At 37.3% G+C, this 25,777-nt stretch overlaps 1 protein-coding gene across 2 annotated transcripts in view; it reads right to left on the minus strand.

Moving 5' to 3' along the window:
- The window catches only part of SHPRH (SNF2 histone linker PHD RING helicase), a 56,863-nt gene that overhangs the window by 26,414 nt on the left and 4,672 nt on the right, over positions 1-25,777 (minus strand). For both annotated transcript variants that reach the window (XM_083367460.1, XM_083367459.1), the window contains exons 3-14: positions 23,555-23,684; positions 20,542-20,757; positions 19,747-19,825; positions 19,318-19,468; positions 17,345-17,450; positions 14,835-15,091; positions 13,102-13,773; positions 11,877-12,128; positions 9,537-9,615; positions 8,907-9,070; positions 8,561-8,817; positions 6,599-6,720 (exon numbers count right to left, since the gene is read on the minus strand). In XM_083367460.1, coding sequence (XP_083223586.1) covers positions 6,599-6,720; positions 8,561-8,817; positions 8,907-9,070; positions 9,537-9,615; positions 11,877-12,128; positions 13,102-13,773; positions 14,835-15,091; positions 17,345-17,450; positions 19,318-19,468; positions 19,747-19,825; positions 20,542-20,757; positions 23,555-23,684 — 2,485 coding nt within the window. The remainder of the gene's footprint in view (positions 1-6,598; positions 6,721-8,560; positions 8,818-8,906; positions 9,071-9,536; positions 9,616-11,876; positions 12,129-13,101; positions 13,774-14,834; positions 15,092-17,344; positions 17,451-19,317; positions 19,469-19,746; positions 19,826-20,541; positions 20,758-23,554; positions 23,685-25,777) is intronic.

The following is a 25,777-nucleotide window of genomic DNA, read 5'->3' on the forward strand; positions in this document are numbered from 1 at the left end:
GTTAGAAGTTAAAACAGCACTGAAAAAGTTGCTTATGAACATTTTTAACACTTACAACTGTTGCAGCATCACCATGGACATGTGATCAAAATTCAGATGTTTGACAATTGGTTCATATTTATGACGGTTGCAGTGTCCCGAGGTCATGTGATCACCTTTTGCCACCATTTGACAAGCAAAATCAATGGGGTAGCCAGATTCACTCAGCAACTGTGTCACTAACTTAACTGCAGTGATTCACTTAACAACTGTAGCAAGAAATGTCATAAAATGGGGCAAAATTCACTTAACAAATATTTCACTTAGCAACAGAAATTTTGGGCTCAGTTGTGATCATCAATTTAGAACTACTTGTATCACATCAAGATAACATTAAAATGAGGAATTTATTACACCTCTGAGAGGATTAAGCTTATGCACTGTCAGTTCAATAGACAGTCAATAGTATAACCTCCTAACATTAGAACTCAAGATCCAGGAATCGTTTTCTTCTCTTTCTTCTCAGCACTTATATCCTTTAATAAATTATTTTCCAAAGTTCCATGGACTGAAGTATTAAAATCCCAGATTTCCTAAATCCAAATCCATGTGTTTTTGGGAATTTCCCTTTCTCCCCTCCTAGCAGACATTGACCAGATGTGGAAATCACTATGATTCCATGATAAAGACCAACTCGAAAAATAAGTCAAAATGGTGACTTTTACTACACACATAAGTAAGTTTAGGTCATTTTCCTCAATAAATAAATATATATTTTTTACACAACTGTTTAATCGGGTTCTCTTTACCTAATTTAAAAACTTATTTGGAGAACAAATGACATTTTAGCTTCACATTTATGCAGAAATATTGAAAATCCGTAAGGTTCACAAACTTTGAAGCACCATGCATTTTATGCTGAAAGGCAGAGCATTTGATGTTTAAGAGACAAAATTATTGGTTTTCCTACTTCAGTCTGCTCTTTTAACCTCTCATTTCTTTGTTCTTTCTTTGAAGGAAGAATTAAAAGGATATGATTTTCTTTCCCAAGTTTGCTACCAGGGCAGGTACTATGACAGGTATCTATGAATGCATTACATTGTTTTTCTTCCTTGAGTTAAAAAAAAAGTTCAGTTGCCTTTTGAAAAAAGCATCTTTGAGACAACTATGGCCTGCATGACTGAGAATCTCCACAGATATTATACCGTAAGAACTAATTCATGACAAACTATTAAATTTATTGGAAATGGTTCATGAGAGTTTTCTTTTTATTTCATAAATTCATTAGTTGTTTTCAGCTAAAACAAACTGCAAAAAAGCTATTTCCTAAGAGCAACATTTCCTGTTGGCCTTTTAAATCCAGAATTGACGGTCACTTGATATTTAAAAGAACTGCAGGCAAACTATGAAAAAAGAATATTTTTTCAATTCATTTTAAAGAAATCCAGTAAACTTAAGACCAAAGTTGAAGCTGCTTCAAGTTTCGTAAAGCCAGAAAACAATATACAAGACCAATGCATTAACAAATTGTCAGCAAATGGGGTGTGGGGGGGATGTTCCTAGGAGGGATGCGCAAAGAAAATCAGGAATGTTTGCCAACAGTATAGAATCCCAGCAAGATCATTCAAGGCATGAATGTTTTCCAAGCTACCCAGCTGAATTAGCAGACTCCTACACTGGGCAGCAGTGACATATAAGAAGGTGCTGGAGGCAGATCATCACTTCAGTGACAATGACAAAGGCATTATTTCATACTGCACAGGATAGACAAGATAAGCTGATTAACAATATAGTTCTGGCTGAGGGCCCCCTCAGGTTGGATGCTCCTCAACATGAGACTGGGAAGTGCTGAGAATCTTTTGAATTATTAATGGTGTTCATGGCATGGCTAATTTAAAGCTTTCAGGGCATCTAATGTAGATGCCAGCTTCCATGCAGGAAAAGAAAATCTGAAGTTGCAATGATAAAATTACAGTTATAACATGGAATCTAAGAAGGATAAATCTGGTGGATGTTCAGCATACTGAAAGATGAAATGAAGTTGACCAAATACTGTGTTGATATCTTAAGACATCAGATAATTTAAATGGGCTGAAATTGGGTGCTTTCAGACAGAAGATTATACTGTTCACTATTTGGGCACAAAAAATAAAGAACACGCTAAGCTTTCAGTTAGGTAAGATGCAGCAAGAACAATACTTGATCACAGTGCAATTAATGATCGAATAGTGTCAGTTTAGATATTGCAGATCACTCTTTAATTATCCAAGTTAATTCCCCAACCACTGATGCAAAAGAAGAGGAGGTTAATGAGTTTAATAGTCAAGTTAAATCTGAAATCAACAAATTTAGAGACTGGAATGCCGAAGGGGAAAATATTGAGGATGAAGATGTAATTTGACTATATGGAGCAGGGGAATGACTTATCCATTTCTGCCAATGATTTTTCATTGCTAACATAGTCTTCAAATAACCAAAATGAAATCTATAAACATGGACATCACTACTTGCTACATGCAGAAATCAAACTAACTATACAGTATTACTAGCATAAGGAGATAGCAGAGCTCAATTATAACATCAAAGACATAGCTAGAGGCTGACTGTGAAAAAGATCACGAACTGCTCATGATCTTTCATAGTTAAGCTAAAGTGAAAAAAAGAAAGTCAATCAGACTCCATGATATAATTTTGGACACATACAGTAGCCACCATTTTTAAGAAGAACATCAAAAATCACAATGAAGCCTTAAATCTCATTGGTAGGGAACTAGAAGAACTATGAAATAAATTCAAAGGATGAATATGAAAACAGACCAAAAAACTGAACAAAGCAAGCTAAATATCTGAACAAATATTCCCTACTTGTATTAGAAGATGAAGTTAGATCACCATCCTAGTCATTACTAAGTCAGAACAAATGGATATTTTTTTCTAAACACACTCCTTGGCTTGAACATCTGGCATCTCCTTTCCACATGGGGCTCTAATCTAGCACTATTTTTGCTAGAAAGTAAAGTTAAAGATATTATACAATGGTTGCATATTCAACTATCCTTTCTCTGGTATTAGTATGAAGACTGACCTCTTCAATGGTCTCTGTAATTCTCCAGATTTGCTGCCATCCTTTTGGTTAGAACCTTTACAAGTTCTTCTTCTTGCCATATTTCTATAGATACTCCATCAATTCCTGTTCAAGCTGGCTTTAGAAAAGGCCAAAGAACATGAGACATTATTATTGCTGCACAATGGATAATTGAGAAACCCAAAGAATACTAAGAAGTCAATATGTATTTCACTGATTATAGAAAGATGTTTGATTCTGTTGATCATATCAAACTGTGGAAAGTGTTTAGAGAAATGGGAATTTCAAAATACCTCATTTGTTTTCATGCAAAATCTGTGCCTGATGCATTTTTTCTTTTCTTCACTTGCAGATTGGAGAGAAAGAGATTGGAAGAAAATAAGCTGTTTGCTCTTCAACGCACTGAAAGCAATGGAATTGTGACAATAGCCCAGGGATGGGAGCCATGGCACGCTGTACAAACAAATTACACTACTCTCTTTAAATCCCTTCTCCAAAATCTCTGCTCCGCAAAGAAGCCAGAGAAAGGATCTGGCAAGACACCCACTCCACAAAGAGTGGAAAGAGATTTCAAGAAAGCAAACTGTTCTTCTATTTGTTTGTTTGTTTGCAAAATATACTGGCCACCCGTCCTACCTCAAGGTAACTCTGAGCAGCTTACGATCATAAAAAATAAAAAGGATATAAGCTAAAAATATAAATAAGTTAATACAAAAAGCCAAATACTTTAGCCCAATTAAAAGATGGGGAGGGCAGGAACAGGATGGGGGGGAGGAGTGGGACCTGTTAATCTATCAACTTCACTGTGATACTCCCTCATTGGAGCCCCAAGCTAACTAGAAGAACCAGGTATTTACATTCCTATGGAAGGGCAGGAGGGTTAGAACTCACCTCATTCCAGGGGGCAAGAATGTTCCAGACAGCAGGTGCAACAGCACCTTCTCCTGAACCCCACCAGCTAGAATAATCCAGCTGATGGGCCGACAGCATGCTTTCTTTGCCAGCACGGGTGGGAGGGGACAGTCCCAATGGGATGAGATGGTCCCTCAAGTAGCCTGGACCCATACCACGAAGGGCTTAAAAGATGATTAGCAACACCTTGAGTTACACGTGGAAGCGAACCAGCAGCCGATGCAGTTCGTGGAGCAGTGGGGTTACATGGGCAATTCTCAGGGCCCCAAGAACTGACCACGCTGCTGCACTCTGCCCCAGCTGCAGGTTCTGAATGCAGTGGCAGCGGGAAAGGGTTAGGTAAAGGAGAGATTGCCTACAGAAATCGTTGGCTTTTTTTTTCTCACTCCCCTCGCAGAGCAAGAAAGACTGCAGAGGCAGAGATTTTATAAGTATTGTAAGCTGTTTATGTGGTGCACTGAGGCTGCAATTTCATTGCTTTTGATGTGCAGAAGAGCAAAGCCGAAGGTATGAAACCTACTAGTCTTGTCTTTTTCCAGCTGGAAAGCACAATTGTGATCACATGATTTTCTACTAAGCCTCTGTTTCACTTAAGGGTGAAAGCTTCAAATAGGATGATTAAGGGAGGACTACCTGTATGCTGAGTATGAGGAAAATTGAACGGAAAAAGGTAAGAATAATTTTAAAACTGGAGGAAGAAATATAAATGAACATTCTTGCGGATGCACCTTTAGACAGCTGAGAATGCAAACAATGTGCAAGTTCTAGGAATAAATGACAAGAAGCACAGAGAAAAACTGGGACTAAGATTAAACATAAAGAAGACCAAACTAATTACAACAGGTAGAACAACCAGGATAGAAGTGACAATAAAGATATTGAAGTGATGGATAACACCTGCATTTCAAGTTCAACCATCAACAGTAAATAAAACCAGCAATCAAGAAACACCCTGCAAATCAGCACTTTCTAGGGCAGCCATGAAGACCCTGGAAAAGATAGTCAAATGCCATGATGCACCTACACCTACAAAGATCAGAATTGTGCAGGCAATGCTTTTCCCTGTGACACGGTGCGTTAAGTGTAGGTTGGACTTCGAAAAGGCGATATATAAAAATCAACGGTACTTTGAACTTTGGTGTTGGGAGAAGGTTCCTGAAAATACCAGAGACAGCCAGGAAAATAAGTAATTATCAAAACGTATCAACCCACAACATTTTCACTCCAGGCACAAATGTCCAGGCTCCAATTTGGATACATTATGCAAATACAAAGCTTTCTGGAGATACATCATAATGCTAGCACACAGGTCTACAACTTGCGGCTCCAGAGCCGCATGCGGCTCTTTCAGCCGTCTCCTGTGGCTCCCAGTCCTCTGCCATGTGCAGTCCAAAAAAAAAATCAATTCAAATATGCAGGGTAGGTGCATATCTCGCATTGGCTCCACTCTTCAGTCAAACCCTGTTCTGCACATGTGCGCATTTACGTACATGTGCACACATTTTTTGCGGCTCCCAGTTTATCCTTTTGTGAGGGAACCGGTTCCGAGTGGCTCTTTCACTGTTTCAGGTTGCTGACCCCTGTGCTAGCAAGTTTGGAAGGAAAGATAAGAGGACAACCAGCAGCAATGAGTATATTATTGTAAGACCTGAAGGGCTCGGCTGGGGCGATTATCCTGGAGAAAACTATTTATGTGGTCACTAGGAGTCAATACCAGTTTGATGGCACACTATCAACTAATCTGTTAATCTACTGATTAATCAAAATATGTTAGCAACATAATACAAAAGTCTGAGATGCTTCAATTCACACATTGTATTATTTCAACTTTACTTAGTTTTATTTCTGAAAGCCAAAACAGTACCATTCCACATATTCATTGGTACTCTCATTAGGTAACTACATTCAGATAATAGCTACTTTTTGCTTGGAAGACTCTAGTGAAAACAGCTTAACTTAACTAATATACAGCTAGTCCTTACTTAATGACCATTTGTTTGGCAATTGTTATGATGGCACTGAAAAAAGGGACTTACAACTGGTCCTCACACTTATGATAGTCACATTATCCCTAAAGTCACATGATCATGATTAAGACACTTGACCACTCCTAGAGCAGGGGTAGGCAACCTTGGCTCTTTTATGACTCATGGACTTTAACTCCCAGAATTCCTGAGTCAGCATAGCTGACTCAGGAATTCTGGGAGTTGAAGTCCATGAGTCATAAAAGAGCCAAGGTTGCCTACCCCTGTCCTAGAGTATTTACAACAGTTGCAATATCCTGCGGTCATGTGACCGTCATTTGTGATTTTCTGAGCTGGTTTCTGACAAGCAAAGTCAATGGGGAAGTTGGCAGGGAAGGTTACAAGTCACGGTCACAGTATGTCTCGCTTAAAGACCACAGTGATTCATGTAATGACTGTGGCAAAAAATGTTGTGAAATTGAGTGCAGTTACACGATGCCTCATTTAACAAATGTACTGCTTAACAACAAATTTTCTGTTCCCTTTTGTATCAGTAAGTTGAGGACTACCTGTAACAAATTAAGATAAAAAAACACAATATATTTCCAAATCAAATAATTATTCCATTCTATTTCCAAGGTTTTTCTTTTTTCTTTACCTTTAATAATATGGATACCAGCTAAGCCGTTAAGAGCACACACCAATTGACGATGAGCTTCTTCACATTCTGTCCGACATTTTTTCTGCAGAGATGTCAGAAGCTCTTCCATTGTCATTGTGCTGGAACAAAGAACCAAACATGAATGATACACATAATCCTAGCAGCTATCCAAATTACTGCAGAACAAAGAAGGAACAATGCTCCTGACCACAGGCTTTACAACTTGCACAATATGGGAGAGATCACAAGTGTGGACAGAGAATGTAACCCATCAAGGCTACAACATCATCAATTAACAATGGTTGAGGCTGCTAGAAAAAGCAAGAGCCAAAACTTTGTATCTCCCTCAACAACTGAAGCAGTAAAAGAGGAAGTAAAGAAAAAGATTGATCAACAACAATGCATAGTTAAAATAACGTAGGGGACAACAAAGCGAAAGCAGGGGAAACCGTATGTTCCTAACTATTAGGATGCCAAAATGACAAAAGCACTCTGTGGCACACTGTGAGGGCAGGTGGGGAAGGAGACATTGTAGCTCCCCATGAGCGCAGGCAAGCAGGCAAAGGGGCACTGCAGCACCACGCAAATGTGGGCAGGCATGGAAAGGCGTGCTGAGGCATTTGTGTAAGTGAACATGGGAAAGGGCACTGCAGTGCCACACACGTATGGGTGGGCATGGGAAAGGACACTACAAGAGTGACTTGTGGCCTTCCCTGCCATCTCCATTAACTTTGCTTGTGGAAAGCTGATAGGGAAGTCACCAATGGTAATCATATGATCATGGGATGCTACAACAATTGTAAATGTGAGCCAGCTGCCATGCGCCTGGATCATGACCACCTGCCTGTGGGGCTGCTGGGACAGATGGAACTTCAGGGAGTGGTCATTCATTCAACACTGTCAACCTTCAAATACTCATTGAATGAGTAATCAATAACCGAGGACTAATTTAAGATTAAAGCCACTGTATCCCATCTACACACTTCCTGAAATTGCAATGGTTTAAACAAGCATTATGGTAAAAGTTAGTAGAAATAGTAGCCTCCGAATACAGGTTTGTATAACCATTTCTAGTCCAGTGAGGGCCTGAATTGTCAACTACAAATTTCACAATGATGTGCTATTCCTTCCTCAAGAGAAGAAAAAGGAGAAAACAGAAATAGACAGAAAATTATTCACTACAATTATTTCACAGTTGCAGGCCATAATCTGAATTTGAACTGAACTTCATTAATGTTGAACACATTGAAATATTCTTCAACACTATTGATTTAATTGTAAATAATTAACTTTGAATGAAGCAGTCAATTTTAGACATTTTCTAACTAAATTATTTGAGTTATTTACTTGTAAATAGGTTACCTTACAGTAACAAATAAACTTCATCTCTGATATATGTTTGATCTATTTAAACTACACAGAAAGGAGATGCTGCTTTCAAAAATGCTACTGTCTAAAGCCGTGGCCCACTATGGGCAGTGACTTATTTGCACTCGGGCCGCAGGCCAGTGCATACCTGCGGACAGCTCAACTCACACAAGCAATAGCCTGGTGAACTCACACACATGCGAACCTCAAGTCATGCAAGTGGTGCTCCGGCATGCATGCACGCGCAGCTCAACTTGCAGCTGAGCTGCGTGTGCATGTGTGTCCACACCAACCCAGTTCCCCCCTCCCACAGCTGGGCCAGCAAGCCACATGGCTGGCTCAGGAATTCTGGGAGCTGAAGTCCATGATTCATAAAAGAGCCAAGGCTGCCTACCCCTGGCACTGCCACTGCTGCCTGGAATATCAGGCAGCGATATCAGTTCCAAATAAATGCTTGACATTTTTTACTTTTCACACAGTAAATTTGCTGAATTTTATTTATTATTATCAGAGTAGCTACGGAAAGACCAAATATTTATATAGCTATATTAATAAGGAGAATCTAAATCCATTTTAAGAAGTGAAATTAACCTTTTCTGCAGAGGCAAGAATTCTCCACGAACAGCCTGTGGATGACAACAGGCCTGTCTCAGACGAAGCAAAGGGTACAGAATAGAAGTCACTGTTCTCCTATCCAAGCTGCTGAGTTTGAGAGACCAGTCCAAAATCTTCCTGAGTTTTACCAATGCATCCTGGCAGCACACTTCATGTTGGCGATGATAAAAATGCCTCTCCACAGGAGAAAAATGAAGCCAGTGTATATCTTCTGTCTGAGGAGGGATCTGAATCTAACAAAATGAAGCAAAAGTAAACAACTAAAGTTTGGGTAAAAAATGTTATCTAAAAAAACCCATGTTATTAGAACTGAAATGTTTACTTGATCAATCACGTCCTTCTTTGCTGACCTCCACATTATCTTGGCAATGAAATTGTAAAGAGGCTGTGTATTTTTCCTGCAGTACGGTCGATACAGAAGCTGATCCCACCAATATTTGACCCAATAAGGATCAGCACCAAGGAAAAGTACTAATCCATACAAATCTGTTGCAGAGAAAGAGTAAAGTTTACCGAATGCAGGTGGCAGTCTTTCAAAAACTATTTAAAATGTGATTTCTTTATTTTTTTAAAAAAATATAATCTACTTTAGCTCATCATCAGACAAGTTAAACCTCATTAAGATTGTTTTCTTTTGAGGATGAGGGATTGATAAAACTTGGATAGTATGTTTACTTTTTGAAAAATTAAAATGAGTAGCCCATCATTTTATAAACAGCCTAAATCAGGGGTGTCAAACTGCCGTCCCACGGGCCGGTTGCATCATACAGAGGCCGTGCCCACCCCAGCTCCGGCAATGCAAAAAAAAAAAGTCACAATACGTTGAGACACGTCACGTGACGTGGCGAGTTTGACGCTTGTGGCCTAAATAATCCACTAGCAATTCATCTAGTATTGCTGGTTTCCAATACACAGGTCAGCAATCAGTGATATCAACTTAAAAGACATTCACCTTCGAGTCCTCGCTGTACCGGTGTGCCACTGACGCACCAGCGATTGATTCCACTCAAACGGAGTGCCATTTCTGCAGCCTATACAGGATGACAAAAAATATAAGACAGGATTGTGACATGTAGGAACAATATTAAATCCAAGAGCTCCCGGTCGGCAGCAAACAGCACTGTAAGATCAAGGTAATGTCCAGTGGAGCCCTTCTCCAGTTTAAGCTGATGCAGTATTAGGAGTAGGAAGCAGGAAGCCTTGGCAAAAGTGACGCATGCTATCGTCATGTGGCCCTCTGAAGATTAACTGGAAACCATACCTTGCACAAAATACAGGTGTCAGGCTGCTGGTAAGTAAAACTTGCTAATGTAACACCTATTTTCTTAGTCAAATACCAACTTCTCAATAACTACACTGATTTCCAGCAAGCTTTCACACCCAATTCAAAATGCTCACGATGATTTATAAAACATTTACAATGGAAGTTCAGGCTATATTAGAATCAGTTTTCTGCAAATTAATCCTCCCCATCCTGCCAGAACGAGAGAGAGCCTACTCCAGACCCCGATTTCTCTCATAGTGAGGGGGTTCCTAAAACAAAAGACAGGTTTTCTCTTTTGTAGCCCCAATGCCATGGAACACTTTAACCCTGATCGATGTGCCAGGCCACTTTGTTCCTTGCATTTCACAAGCTTATGAAAAACAATTTTATTCAGGACAGCTTCTTTATAGTGGCAGAATTGCAACAATTTCTTTTTTAATGTTTTAGTCATTCATTCATCTGCTTTATATGCTTTTTGTGTATAAATGGATGATTGAAAACTATGCTTGTAACTGAAGCTTAAGTCTATACATGTACTCTTATATACTCATTGCTGAATATATCACAGAAGTATTTATAAGATTCATTTATAACAGTTCTACCCCATCCTTCTTTCAGGTGCTCGTACACACCTACACAATCTTCCTCCCGTTTCTCCACCCAAGTGACATAGATTAAGCTGAGAATGTGACTGGCCCAAAGTCTCCCATGAATGTTCATGGCTAAAAATGGATCTTAACTGAGACTTCCTGGTGCCATGGTACAATGTGCCTTTAGGTCCCCCAAATTCCAAGGTTGGCTAACCATTGTTCTAGACCAGGGGCGTCAAACTGCCGGCCCATGGGCCAGATGTATCACACGGACGGCGCACCCACCCCATTGCCGGCAATGGCAAAACCATCCCGATACATCGCGTGACGTCATGTGACGTCGTGAGTTTGACACGTCTGTTCTAGACCATTACAACTGAACTCCTTTTCTTACAGCAAATCTGCCTTACCCCGATCACATTTCCCATAAATCCCATTTTTACTGAATTGATCCCCTGCTTTGCCTTTTTAACACCTATCCATCTGCCGTGCACGGTATATATTTTTTTAATCCCAATTGAATGAAGATCTAAACAGTTTCAGAGGCTTTTTATGCATCTGTGGAATTTTAAAGTTCAAAGCCCAGAGTTGCTTTGATAGTGAGACGGGCAGCATATAAATTTAATAATAAAAAGAAAGAAAGGTCCCTGTGGATTTTACTCTGCTAATCATTGTCAACTATAGGGGGTGGTGCTCATCTCCATTTCAAGTTCACTGAGACAGCACTTTCCAAAGTCATGTGGCCAGTATGACATCACAGAGCAGTTACCTTCCCAAAGTAATACCAATTTATCTATTCACATTTGCATGTTTTTGAACTGCTAGGTTGGCAAGAGCTGGGGCAAGATTGGGAACCAACCCCATAGTGTGGTGCTTGGATCTCAAACATGGGCTGTCAGCTTTCCAGCTGACAAGCTCTGCATCTTAACCACTGAGCCACCGTGCCACCTCATAAATTAAATAAATAATAAAGTTTACATTTCTATAAGGTTCCCTGAACTATCTAGGAATAGATAGCGCATAACATTGTAAAATAAAATAGTAATCTTTCAAAACAATTGTATTAACAGTATCTTCTACCAGCTGCTGGAATGGGCATTTTTAAATTCAATGCTAACAGTTTCATATCTTCTAAACCCAAAGGGCATGCCTTGTGCCTCTTGAGATAGCATTAAATCAATCTCTTGCTTTCAGCCATGAAGCTATATAACAGACATCATGACCTACTTCTTTAAACTGTCAGAATACATTATGTAAAGTTATTATTTTAAAATGGATATGCTTCATATCCTCTCAAACCTCCATCAGGGAAAATATTTAGATGCAAATAACTTTAGGGGAAACTCATAATTTACTCACTTCTGATGGATAAAGTGCAAGGGCATATTTATATCTACATGGTTAAATAGTAGCTGAAGTTCCCAAGGGATTGCCTCACCTTTGCAGTGGTGCATTCTACCATCTGTGCCTCATCTAGGCAAATTCTCCACCACTCCACAGCTACCAAGGGACTAGGAATGGCCATATAACGTTTCTGGTTTCTGAAACGGCGCCCATCTTCACTATTGCTATGCGGAATGTCGACATAATTCAGCTCACACCGGAGGACATCATATGTAGTGATCACTACATCCTGCTCTGCTAAGATGTGAGGTTGCAAGAAGCCATGCTTCTTAACTCCTTGATAAACCTGTATGATTTTGCCAAAAAATACAAGACAAAGTAAATATTGAAAGTTAGAGATTTCATGTAGTAAAAAGTGATTGTCGTTCATAAAGTTAAGCAACCCCTTTCTCATTAAAAAATTAGGTAACAGCTTAATTATAGTTTAATAGAGTGAAATAAAACATGGCCGAAGTACGTAAAAAGAGCATGACAAAATGTGCTGGTAAGAAAAATACATCTCTTCGAGCTTAAGAGGAACAGCATCCATTGAAAAGCTCACATAGCATTTCAAAGTTGTCTTGAGTTGCCTGCATGCAGATGAGGATATACAGCCACCGGGGGGGCAGGAAATAGTTATTTAAGAAAAAAATGCTTCACTCATACATTTTGCCAATACCTCTATTGACTGCTTCTAACCGTCCTAATACTGAACACTATTTTTACAGTTCCTCTGTTATACTTTGTTCTTTTTGATAGGAGGAATAATTGTATCAACAATCAAAACTATGTTCTAAACAATTACAAGGAATTGTTTGGGAAGGTATAAATCCAGTCAGCTTCACATTTTTACACAAGAGAGATCTAAATGGAAAAAAAGTACCACACAAAAAGAGAATTAAAATTTCTTCACAAAAGTATACTTAATCCCTTTAATACAGAAATGCATCAAATAATGGTTGATTTTCCACTGGCCACCTGTAATTTCTGAAGCTTGCTAGCAAATCTGAGAAATTGCATGAAAATATTTTATCCAGGATACAATGAACTTCAAACGGTTTTTGTAAATGATAGCAATAATGATATAATCATGCAGGTACAGATATATATTGAATAACTTTGTATTTCCCCCCAGTCTCTATAAAGGCATGTAATTCCACCTGTGCTCTACAAAATAATGCTCACAAGAAAATACATTTTCCTTCTGCCTGCTCTTCAGAAATCCATTACATTCTTCGAACTCTTACTGTACTAGTGTTTTTATAAAGAATGTTTCTTACCAGCACATGAAGGGACGAAGATCTCACATGTCTATTAATTTCATCAACCCACTGGTGGCAGATTGAACTTGGAGAAATGATGAGAGTGGCTCCTGTAGGAACTGGTTTCATTGCTACAAGGCAGTGGGGACAGTAAAAGGGCTTGATCTTAAGATTTTCTTCCTTATAATTCACACATTCAGCATGTTGCCATAGGTGACAGTTCAGGCACTGTACCCGAGCTTTATAGTCAACCAAGCCAAGCTCCCCGCAGATGCATTCAAAACGGTAATCAGAGGTGTTGAATGGAAAAATAGAACCAGGGTGTTGTTTAAAGATGCTAGTGTGTTCTTGACAGACTGAAGCCTGGTCTTCTAAGGCATCCTGCATCTCTTCGGTTTCATCCATATTTTTAGGAACAGCAACACTACAGCATATCTCATCTTTGGATCTAAGCATATTGTCAGTTGACCTACACTGAGAATCTTTAATTTTCCAACGCTTAGAATCCAGGTTTGATTTACTAGTATTTTTGTTTGTTGCACAGTAATCATGATCTTCTGCTGTAATATCTATCACCTGAGGTAACTTCAGAGCATCTGTAGAACATGCATTCTTATCATCCAATTCTTTGATTTCAGTCTTATGGTCTGGCAATTTTTTCTTCTGAGATCTATTTGAAGTTTGCCTTTTCTATAAATATAAAAGAAACCAAACTGAATTTTCGTAGTGCTAATTCCTAATTCTCTGAAATTATGAGGAAGAGCTGGAAAACATCAACTCTGCATGGTGTATTCCAGCCTTCCTCAATCTGACACCCTCTAGATGTGTTCAGATTATAATTCATGTAATTCTCACCAGAAAAAAATTCTGGGAGCTTTCAACACATCTGAAAGGCACATCTGGAGAGGCTTGTATCACATGCGTGAGCCACTATCTTTTAACCTTTATTTATACAATACCAAGTGGGGATAGGAGACTATACCTCTTTGGAATATACATTTCATAGTATTGAGTACACTTGGCAATCTCCAAACTGACTTTTTTAAAGCTTACTAGTATCAATACAATTCAATATTCTTGTTAATTAAAATTACAGTGCAATTCTTATGATTCATTAAAAAGCCTATTCATGTTCATTTGATATGTAATTTTTTATTTTATAATATTAACTTATAATAACTGGGATCTATGCTCCATTTCACCAAAATTGTGCACAATTCTGTCAAAGTACTTAAAAGATTAGGAACAATTAAGAATATACTTTACTATAAACTATTTAAAAGAAGTCATGAATGGGAATGGGAAGTCCAGAAAGGTTTTCTAAAAGGTAAGACCTATTTAAGTATTAAGTTCTTTAATTGAACATACAAAAAGTAGAAGATATATCAAGGAGGCCCGCTTATAACATTCTATCCATCATGTAACCCTTTCCTTATATCTGCAGATACATCTTGAATACCTACATGGAATAAGACTGGGTTTCTGCATTAGCATCATGCACACAATTGTACTAAGATTATCTTTTGTATAAATTTTGCACTGTATTTTAAACATGATATAATAATGATGCAGAAATATTTGTTATGTGTAAGATTAATTTTAAATAAAGGGCCTATGTTCCCATAATTTTGCAATTGCTATTCAATGGTCCTGGCAGCCTATTTTTTAGTTCCCTTCCCCAAAAAACCCTTAATTATAGCAATGAACATGAATTTAAATAATCCTAAATAATTCCTTTTCTTCCAGCTCACCTGTTTTTTGGATCTATTACAAAACATCTGTTCCTTGTAGTTTCTGCCCAACTTGAAAGAGCCAGCAAGACCATGGCCTTTGACTTGCTCCACTACCTTCTCTGCAATTAATTTTTCCAGAGTTCTTTTAAGAATCCGACGGTTCCTCTGAACATCGTATTTATATATGGAATGGACATACTTAAAAATTGCAACAATGGATGCTCCCTTCTTCACATTCATTTCTTTTATAGCTGTTAAAAGCATTACTCGCAAACCTATACGAAGAATGAATATTTTTGATCAAAACTGTGAAAAGAGATTGCAAGGTAATTTTAAGATTTTTATTGTAACACTTAAAAGCTCTGGCTTAATTTTTTGTGGCTAGTTTGCAGAGGTAGCTTTTTCTGCTAAACAACTTAAATAGTTTAATTTCTTACTAGCCTCCAGGACTTTTATTCTCTAATAATAATTCTTCAATTATCACATGTAACCAAGGGATATAGAAAGCATCATATACTTAATAATGGAATTGCAAAAAGATTTGATATGGGTCTTAGTTTTTGTACAAGAGGGGAAAAAAACTCTTTAGCCTAAAACAAGCATTTAATCTGAGGTGAAGTCACAGGTTTTCCAACAATATACAACAGTTAACCTATTTCCCTTATGTAACTTTAGGACCTCTCACTCAAACTTTAACTGGTATATCAAAATAATATACATTATGTAATATATATCTATGCTTCTGTTAATGTGTTGTTTCTACTTTATTGAGAAATCCCAAATAGACTCTCAATTACTTGTGACTGTCACTTATTTTATAATTTAATTCCTCTGCGTGTTGTTGTAAATGAATCACACCTGCCATCAGTATAAATACTGTGGGGCTTACAAGAACCACCTATGCACTAGGAAAATCTTCTAGCGAAGACTGGAAAAAATAAGAACTGGGGAAAAAATGAAGAACTGAGCTCTGTCTTGAAAGTTCATTAATTTAAAGAACAGAAAATAATTTTACATTAAGCATATTTGACAGGTTTTCCCCCCCCCCACAGAACTATCAGCTGTCTGAGAAAAATGCATGTTTTATTAATGTGTAAGTAAATAACCGCCTGGAGGAAATAAAACATCATTTTGTTAGGAATTTGATAGTTCCTAGTTTTTAATAATTATGAATACTAAAACCTATACAATTGTGTTTATTTACTTTGAACATACTGTGAGTGAAAGTATTATCAGTACTTTAAATAAATAAAAAGGGAATATTTATTATTTATTTAGAAAACATATATGGCAGCCCAACTTATTCCTGGTGATTCCAGGTGGCTTACAGAAATAAAGCCCGAAAACAAAACCCAATAAACCTCCACATCCTGGCCACAATAATCAAACCAGCAACTTGATGGGCTCCATTTCACCCCTGGGATCCCATGGCCCGCTGGCAAAACATTTTCAAAGCCTTTCAAAAGTGTATCAAGGTGGTGGCCAATCTTATTTCTGCAGGGATGATGTTCCACAGGGAGGAAGCCTCCACAAAGAAGGTCCCTTTTTCTGGTCCCACTAGATGGACCTCCTTAAGAGAGGGGACAGAAACTTTATCTTGCCTTTTTACTCCGGTGGGTCAGGTAGATGTAACTGGGAAAAGATGACCCTTCATATAACCTGGACCCAGACCATGTACCGTAGTTTTAAAGGTGTCAAAAGGCACCTTGAATTGGATTTGGAAGCAAATCAGCAACCAATGCAACTCCCGCAAGAGAGTGAGTTATGTACAAATTTAGACTTGCACAAAACCTGTTCTGTTCCAGCCTACGACCGGCCCTGTTTGTGTGTCAGGGACAACCCTTTTTCCTTTTAACAATCAGTAGGCTGGGAAAAAACCGAACCCAAATTTATTTACAGTTCCAAATAATAAAGTCTTTCAAACAAAAAAGCAGCAGAATATTTTCTTCAACCAAAAATACATGATTCAAAACATCAAACAAGAGTCAAACAGATTAGCAAGAACAGACCATTCTCTTTGAATGTCTCCGAACGGTTGCCTTCAGCAACCAATACCGCCCACACCTTCCCCTTTTATTATCAGTCCCAAGGCGTGGCTTCTCAATGCCTTCTCCTCTTTTCACTGAGTTGCCTCATTGATTTTCTCTGCTCTGCTGGATTGCCTTCTGCTTCTAGCATCTCTGAACAGATTCAGCTATGACTCCTCTGAGTCCGACACCTGCTTCTCACACAGCTGAGCCTCATGAGGAACACGACTGGAGGGGCCAAGCTGAGAGTCCTGAAGTGCATCAGAGCCTCCCTCCGACACCGAAGGCTCTCCAAACCCCTCCTCCTCCTCCTCAGATTCCTTGGACTCAGCTGCTGGGAGCACAGGCTGACAATGAATCACAACAAAGCCATGCAGATTTAAGGCATTGGCTTTGTCAATATATATGTATAAACAAACTTCAGCACTAACTTTTTTCTCTCTAAAGATAGCTGTTTTTTCTTACTGCTGGTTATGCAAATGATACCTACTAAATACTTACTTGGATACTGGACTTTTTCCTTCAACGTAAACTCCATTTTCATTATGTTTTTCTTTTTACTTCCTTCAGTAGGTTGTGGTGGAACAAAGAAGTTTACTAAAAACCCCTGAAATATAATTTTAACATTATTATGTCACAATCTACCTAATAATTAACAAAGGCTAGGCATGACAAAAATAAAATGTACGTTTAATTATTGGTCCACTGGTTTTATCCAAGCATGCAAGAATTCAGGTGGAAACTTTAACACTGTTATAAAAATTCATTGTCAATCAGTAGAATTAAAACTGGAAAAGAAAATTGTAAGAATGAAGCATTATTTTCTAGAAGCAGTACTTAGAAATACTGATCTTTTCACCAATTTAAATATACAGTGGGCTTTGTTTATTCATGGGGGTTCTGTTTCAATTGAACCATGAATAACAAGCCTCTGAAAAAGCATACTGTGCTTATGGGAAAAATGTTGTCAGTCATTTTGTGCATGACATAATACAAAAAGGACACTCTAGAAGAGACTTACATGGCAAATAATAGATACACAAAATGCTTTATTACATACAAAAGGTTCTGCCCTGTATTTCCCAGGAAAACACCTTTTCTCTTCTCTTCACTGCTAATGGCTATTGGTAAACTATATCTACAAATTGCTCAAATTAGCAAGCTTCAAATTCTAAAGATTGACAACTACGATAACAGTTTGCAACACATTTCTAACTGAAGTGTGTTGTGAATAGAAGAATAAAGACTAGAAAAATTTTAAAATGGGATTATCATATTCTAGTTAACTTGATATTTTTAACAAAATGATTTAAAAAGTTTTAGTTGGGATTAGGTTTTTCCCAAGGATAAAGAAATACGATGCAACCCTAAGAATATTGTTGTTTTATATTTTCAATATAAAAAGAACCAGACAAATTATTACAATATAGCTACACCACAGTTACGTAATAGCATAATGATATAGAGCAGATTGATTTTGAACCTTTCTTCATAAAACTAGTATGCATTTTGCATGTTACTTATACACAAAAGTGACATTTCCATTGTGCTACCAAGCAAACCTTTCCCAAAATGTTCTATTAAATTATCAGAATAATTAAATAAACAATTAAATTAATTCTTTTAGCATTCAAGACTCAGATTGAAATGTGATCCTGAAACAACCAGATGAATATCTATATGGTTCATTTATATGATTCATTAACTGATTAACATACCAGACTTTAGTGAGTAGGGAATGTATAATAGAGAATGAGACAATAATTCTTAATCCATATTTGGATTCCATTATGTAAATAATGTTATGAACACCTATGCCTGTTGAATTTATGAACAAATGTGTTTTTAATCCAGGGACTGACAAACTCCAGAATAAAATGTTGAGGCCCATAAATAAAGCAAATTTTAAACCACCAGAATTTTGTGAGATACTGTAGAACTTTTTAAATGCCTGGGACAGTGTGTCATTGTATGATGTCCCAGGGAAAGAGACTGAAAAGGTGACCAAACACTGTGGTAGACAGTGAAAAGCTTAGGGGTAGTAAAGTATCAATGTTTCAAGTAGGCTGAAAGGAAATGAAAGCTCAAGCAGACTGCATAGTCCTTTTGAGACATTCACTAGGATAGATAAATTGGAAATGGAAAACAATGTTAAACTGAGGATTGGGGAGGGAGGAAAATAATGCTTAAGAATGAAGACTGATTGTTATGAATCCTGTAGAATTATGATATGATTTTCTACTTCATTCCAGTTTTTCCAGCAAATTACATTCACAACTAAATCTTTTCTCTTGACACAAATTATAAAAGAAAAATAAAGTCATACAAAATTGTTTTACAAACTTTAAAGGTTACAGATTTAGGAGAAATCATTGCTTATATATTCCAAATGTAACTTCCAATTACAATCAATGAACTAAAATGGATTTGAATATTGGGACTACTTTTATCCACTCACAATGCAGGTTTCTCACCTCTGGTAACATCAGAGCATCTTGTCTGATGTCCTTACGAGTGTGTGACAAAATAAGAGCCAAGACTTCTACTGTTTTTCCAAGGCCCATCTCATCTGCTAATATTCCTCCAGGCCACCGAGGCCCAGCAACGGGTCGATCACGGATTACACTGAAAATAAAAAATTATGGATTTTTGTTACAAATGCAACTAACTTACTGAATTCAATATTTAGAATTCTAAATAAGTATCAGCTACACTCGTTTCAATGTTATGCTTTTGGATATATTAAAGCAGACATGTCAAACTCATGATGTCATGTGATGTCACGCAACGTATTGGGACGGTTTTGCCATTGCTGGCAATGGGGTGGGCGCAGCTTCCGTATGATGCGTCCAGCCCATGGACCTGCAGTTTGACACCCCTGTATTAAAGCAGTCCATCCTTACCAGCCAGTAAAAGGATTATAGTAGAGCTTTAGTCCATCTAGAGTAATAAATTCTCTCCATAAGTAGTGGATGGCATTATCTGATGAAAGAAAAGAACAAGACAATGAGATTCATTGAACTTTACATCTCCTCAAAATTGGAAGTTGAAATTGAAGTTTTGAAGAAAGTCATTCCTCATTATATGGAACCATTTTAACTAAATTGTACTTGATATAAAAATACAGGTAGTCCTCACTTACTGGCCAAAGCTGGCACCGGCAACTCTGTGGCTAAGCAAAATGTTGTAAAGTGAAACCATACTGACATATCACATCAGTTCCAGCTGTGATCATTAAGTGAATCACCAGTGAATGTTAAACACAATGTCACATGACTGCAACTTGCAACTTTGTGCTAATTTCAATCCCTTCCCACAATATAAAAGCATTCAATAAAATCTCTTCTTAAAACATCTGTGTTTCTGAAATATTAGTGGCTATTCTTAACTAGAGCCTCCATGGATTAATAATATGGGGTCATTTTTTAGAAAGAAATGCTAGATTAGAATGCCACTATTGATGCAATGCTTAAGGACTGCTTATCTAATATACAATACAGTTTATGTTAACCTTTCTATTGATCTACTATGCAAACTGGACATAGTATTTGCTAATATTTCTATAGTTTCTAAAGATGTCATTAAGCAACATTAACCAAAAGAAGGAGCTGGTGATTTCCTCATAGTACATCATCATGTATTCTACTATTAACATGTTGTATATGTACGCATTCCTGCTGCTATTGTGACATAATTACCATTGGTAGTTATATATCTAAAGTTCTCACGCTGCAGCATCCAATTTACAGCCTCACTTTGATATGGCCTGAGTACAGGAATCAATGCAGAATGTTGTACGTTTTCCTTTAAAAAATGTATCTCTTTTTGGTGTACATGCCTCACATAGTCATACAGCTCTTCAATATTTTGCCGTTCTATATCTCTATCAGATTCCTCGTCTTCTTCCAGAATGTCTAAAAAAATGTACAGAGCTATTGACTATCAGTAACACAAACATTTTTAAAGTACATAAGAAATAAAAAGTTGAAAAAAGTATGAGTATTAAAAACATAATAATTTAGTGCAACAATGCTTCCAAGCTTTCAAAGAGGGATAAGAAAACAACACCTCAAAATACAAATATATGAATAAATATCTGATGAAACAATGTTATGAATATATAATAATATTTAAGTTAGTGAACCCATTTGAATATTGAATTTTCAATATTTCTCTATAAATATGACCCAAAACATTGTTTTCCACGCAAATCCTAAAACTAGATAAAGAGAACTCACTTTAAGAACTGAGTTAAAAACATTATATTTGTTCATTTTTTTATATAATTGTTTATTCATTTATTGAAGAAAATGAACCACACCTCCATTTTTAATTGTTTTATTTATGCAGAAATATTGCAAATTAATAAAAATGGAAGGATATAAGATGTGAATTAAGGTGGCCTCGTCGAGTGAGGTGATGAATATGTGTTGACTGAGATAGGCAGTTTCAAAATTTGATAAATAAATTGAAGGAATATAGGGAACTGAAACAGCAGGTTTCATTAAAAATGAAAGGGCTAAAATGTATGTCAGAAAGTATAAATTGGTGTCATCTATGTAACTATGGCTCCTTATGAAACTAGGAACCCACAGATTGTGATATATTCCAGTAAACACTGAGATGAATTTGAGGGGAAATTGTGCAAATGAATCCAATCCATTCAGTTAAGTGACATAGCTGGGAGACAGGAAGGAAATAAGAAAGGCTCTGAGGTAAGTTATCTGCCAACAAAGAGAGATTTTTAATAAGAATTTTAAGCATAGGGTTATATATACACATGGTAAAGGAATGAATAGAAATCTAAATCCATAACTGATTCACCTGCAATAAAATGTGAGATCATTAATACTGTAAAGGATACAAAAATGCTGAGATAATTTGAAATAATACTATTTGGTAGCATTAAAAGTGAATCTTGGAAAAAATAGGTGTGGAAGACAAAAAGTAAAATCAATAAGAATGAAAATAGAACAAGTGCAGAAAGAGAAAGTACAAATCTTGTAAGCAAAAGTATGAGAAGAAATATTAATCTCCTAGTAGATTGGATAGTGGAAGATATGAAAACAGAATGGGAAGATTTATATATTATCAGGAACAAGAATTATCAGAGTGCTACACATTAAGTGCAGTGAGTTATATTAAGAAGAATATAAAGAATAAAAAAGCAGCCTTGGTGAAATGCAATGTGAAAAAAATGGGGATGAGAAAAAATGCACATAAAAATTATTGTTGCAAAAACTGAGAATGAGAGAAACCTACTGTATATGGTGTCCAGACATTTACAAAGAACAAGAAAAAAGCAGTTAAGCTTAAAACAAGCAGAGAAAACAGAGACCAGTTTTAATATAAATTTTTAAAAACTTTTTTGCAGTTAAAGACTATTAAACAGAGTGAATAAAATTAAAAAAGTAAAAGTTATACAAAACCCAGGATTAAACTAATGTGAAAAAATGCTAGAAGAAGTGTTTTAAAAGATTTCTATAACAATAGCATTAAGTCAGAAAGTGGAATGGAAACAAATGTCATGTTAGTATCCAAGGCCGGAGGGGGGGGAATGTTGTAAATAAATGTGTGAGAATGTTGCAAAACAGTGAGGACAAAGGCACTGCTAGCGTACCTGAAAAAATGTTAAAATACAGGTGTAATTTCTTTCTGGAGTTTTCAGAATAGATATGGGACTTGTTTAACATGAAAACTGGACCCGCACCGAATGAAGGGATGCATTTATTGTGAAAAGAAGTAAAACTAAATGCAAAAAGCAAAAGGAAAGTATGTGTGTCTGGGAATACATTTGGCAGCATCCTGACCGATACGTTACTGAGAGAGATGACAAAACTGGGAAAGTGGTAGTATGGCTTTTTGCTGGGCAGAGGGGGCAGACTAGATTCTTGCTCTTCTGCTGTCCACTGAAAAAGTTAATTTATTGAACTTGTATTGATTTTTTTAAAAAGTGTACAATAAAGTGAATAGGCTTGAATTAGAGAATCTTTGTTGAATATGGAGTTGAAGGTTGGTTGTTGAATGGGATTTATTTAAATTTGGAAGGTTGTCTGACTCCCAAATTGTTCTGGGCAACTCACATTTTTAAAAAGGGGGGGGGAGAATAACTAGATAGGAATCATACAAGATTCCATATAACCATATAACCACACACACACACACACACACACATATATATATAATCATTTAACTCTTTGTCAGCAAAAAGAAAATTTGAATATAAGATCATACACATTTCCACAATAAAACATCCAAACTAATGATAACATTCCAAATTGTCTATAAGAATATTCTCACTACTCCAAATACATCTAGTTTGTTCTCTTTAATTTCTCATATTCCACAAGGGGTACTAGACTAGCTAAGAGAAATGAAGTATCTTCCTCACTCATTTCCTTTTTCTTAGGATTTTATAACAGTAATAATGTTGTAAATCTTACCCTAACTCAAACTTATCAGCATACTGATTTTGAGGGCAGAAAGACAAGCATTTTCCTAGCAACCAACTAATGCTAAATTTATGTTGAAGAACTGAGCAAAGGCTGCCATTCTTAAAAGAACTTGCAGTAAATGGCCAAAACCTAACATAATATAGAGAAAACTGGCAAACAAACAACGGCACAGATTCTGCCAGAATTCACAATTAAGTGATAATATCATTCATAAACAGATATATTTTAAAGCATCTGGTCTGAAAAATATGATTACCTGGAATTACAAAGTGATAAAATTTTTCCATCAGTTTCTGAAGGAGTTGATTAGCCTTTCTTATTCTTCCCCCACCATCGCTAAGGAATTCTAACTTACTTATGCCAAGTTCAAGAAGATATATTCCAACCTGTGAATTAAACGTTCACGGAAAAAAGTTTAGACAACTTTAGAATATACAAAGAATAAAAATAACAACAAATGAAATCATAATGAGAACATTAAAGCTGCCTTTCCTAACCTAGTTTTCCTCAAATATACTGAGCCAATTCTTAAAACAATTCACCAAGACTGGTTGCAATATGAGAACTAACATATTTCATAATGAAAGGGATACCAGTTTAGACAATGGGTCATTAAGAATAGTGAAAGTAATTTAACAGGCTAAGTTATAATGATGAGAGGTCCTTGGTGCTGTCTGAGCTTGCTTGTTTTCTTCCAAACGTTTCATTACCCAAGCTAAGTAACAGCATCAGTACTAGTAAGAGTGCAGTTTGCTGTCAGCTTTATATTCTGGTGGCCTGCCTGTCAGCGCTGGTGGGGGTGGTCTTAGAGATTATTTGGTTGGGCTGTTTGCTGTTGGCTTCTTTCGCAGTTTCTTGACCCAACCAAAGAATCTCTAAGACTACCCCTACAAACGCTGACAGGCAAGGCACCAAAATATAAAGCTGACAGCAAATTGCACTCCTTACTAGCACTCATGATGTTACCTAGTTTGGGTAATGAAACGTCTGCAAGAAAACAAGCAAGCTCAGACAGCACCAAGGACCCCTCATGTCAACCCTGAGCTGCACATATTCTCCTTTATTAGTAATAATGGTATATTTTAATATTTTCCTAAAAATTGAAATCGTAACTATTATTTGGGATTCGTAAGTATATTCCAATTATTAGCTGCAAGGGAAAAGAAAGCTGGGCACATCCTATTAATGAGGCAAATGATCTTGAGAATCCTGGATGAAAATAACTAAAGGCCAAACTATATTTAGTGAAGGAGAGTCATAATTAAATCACCCGTTATTGATATGTATTCATAAAACGCTGAACCATAATCTAGTAATCTAATCAATGATTTGCATTTCCTTTTCCATATGATAACCTCTATAGGTGGTATTTAAACCAGCAGAGCAGGAAAATAAATACGTTGTTTCAGTTTCAATTAAATGCAGTGGTGGGACTGAGGGAGTTAAACTGAAATTACAGAAAACATTAGAAGAACTAGTAATTAACTTATGGATAAAATGTGATTTATTCAGTTTATAATGTTTTTTAAAAAAATATCCCATAATAAAATTTGCTAAATTAAAAAAATGTTAACTACCGTATTTGATAAAAGAATTGTTTATAACAATATGGCTATATCAAAAGCATTTCCTTTCTAATTAATTAGTAGCTTATATTTGTGATTTACCTTTGGTTATTTAATGCTATACACACAAACATACATCATTTAATTTATTTAATAAATTCAAAAAGCCTGCCCTGGACCCGGCTGTTTTAAATAACTATCATCCAGTCTCCAACCTTTGCTTTTTGGCGAAGGTTGTTGAGAGTGTGGTGGCGCATCAGCTTCCTCTGTTCCTGGAGGAAACTGATTATCTGGACCCATACCAATCGGGTTTCAGGCCCGGATACAGCACGGAGACGGCATTGGTCGCGCTGGTGAATGATCTCTGGCGGGCTCGGGACAGGGGTTGTTCCTCTGTCCTGGTCCTATTAGATCTCTCAGCGGCTTTTGATACCATCGACCATGGTATCCTACTGCGGCGTCTCAGGGGGTTAGGAGTGGGAGGCACCGTTTTACGGTGGTTCTCCTATCTCCTGGGCCGCTCGCAGTCGGTGTTGACAGGAGGGCAGAGATCTACCCCGAGGCCTCTTGTTTGTGGAGTTCTTCAGGGGTCGGTTCTTTCGCCCCTCCTCTTCAACATCTATATGAAGCCGCTGGGTGAGATCATTCGTGGTTTCGGGGTGGGGTATCATCAGTACGCTGATAATACCCAACTTTTTCTTTCCACCCCAAACCAACCCAGCGATGCCCTCGCCGTGATGTCCCGGTGCCTGGAGGCGGTCCAGGTCTGGATGGGGAGAAACAGGCTTCGTCTCAATCCTGCCAAGACTGAGTGGCTGTGCATATCGGCATCTCAGGTTAACCAGACCATTCCACCTTTAACGATGGGGGATGAGGTGTTACCCCCCGTTGATAGGGCTCGCAACTTGGGCGTC

Source organism: Vipera ursinii (assembly GCF_947247035.1).
Source record: "Vipera ursinii genome assembly, chromosome: 1".
NCBI lineage: Eukaryota > Metazoa > Chordata > Lepidosauria > Squamata > Viperidae > Vipera > Vipera ursinii.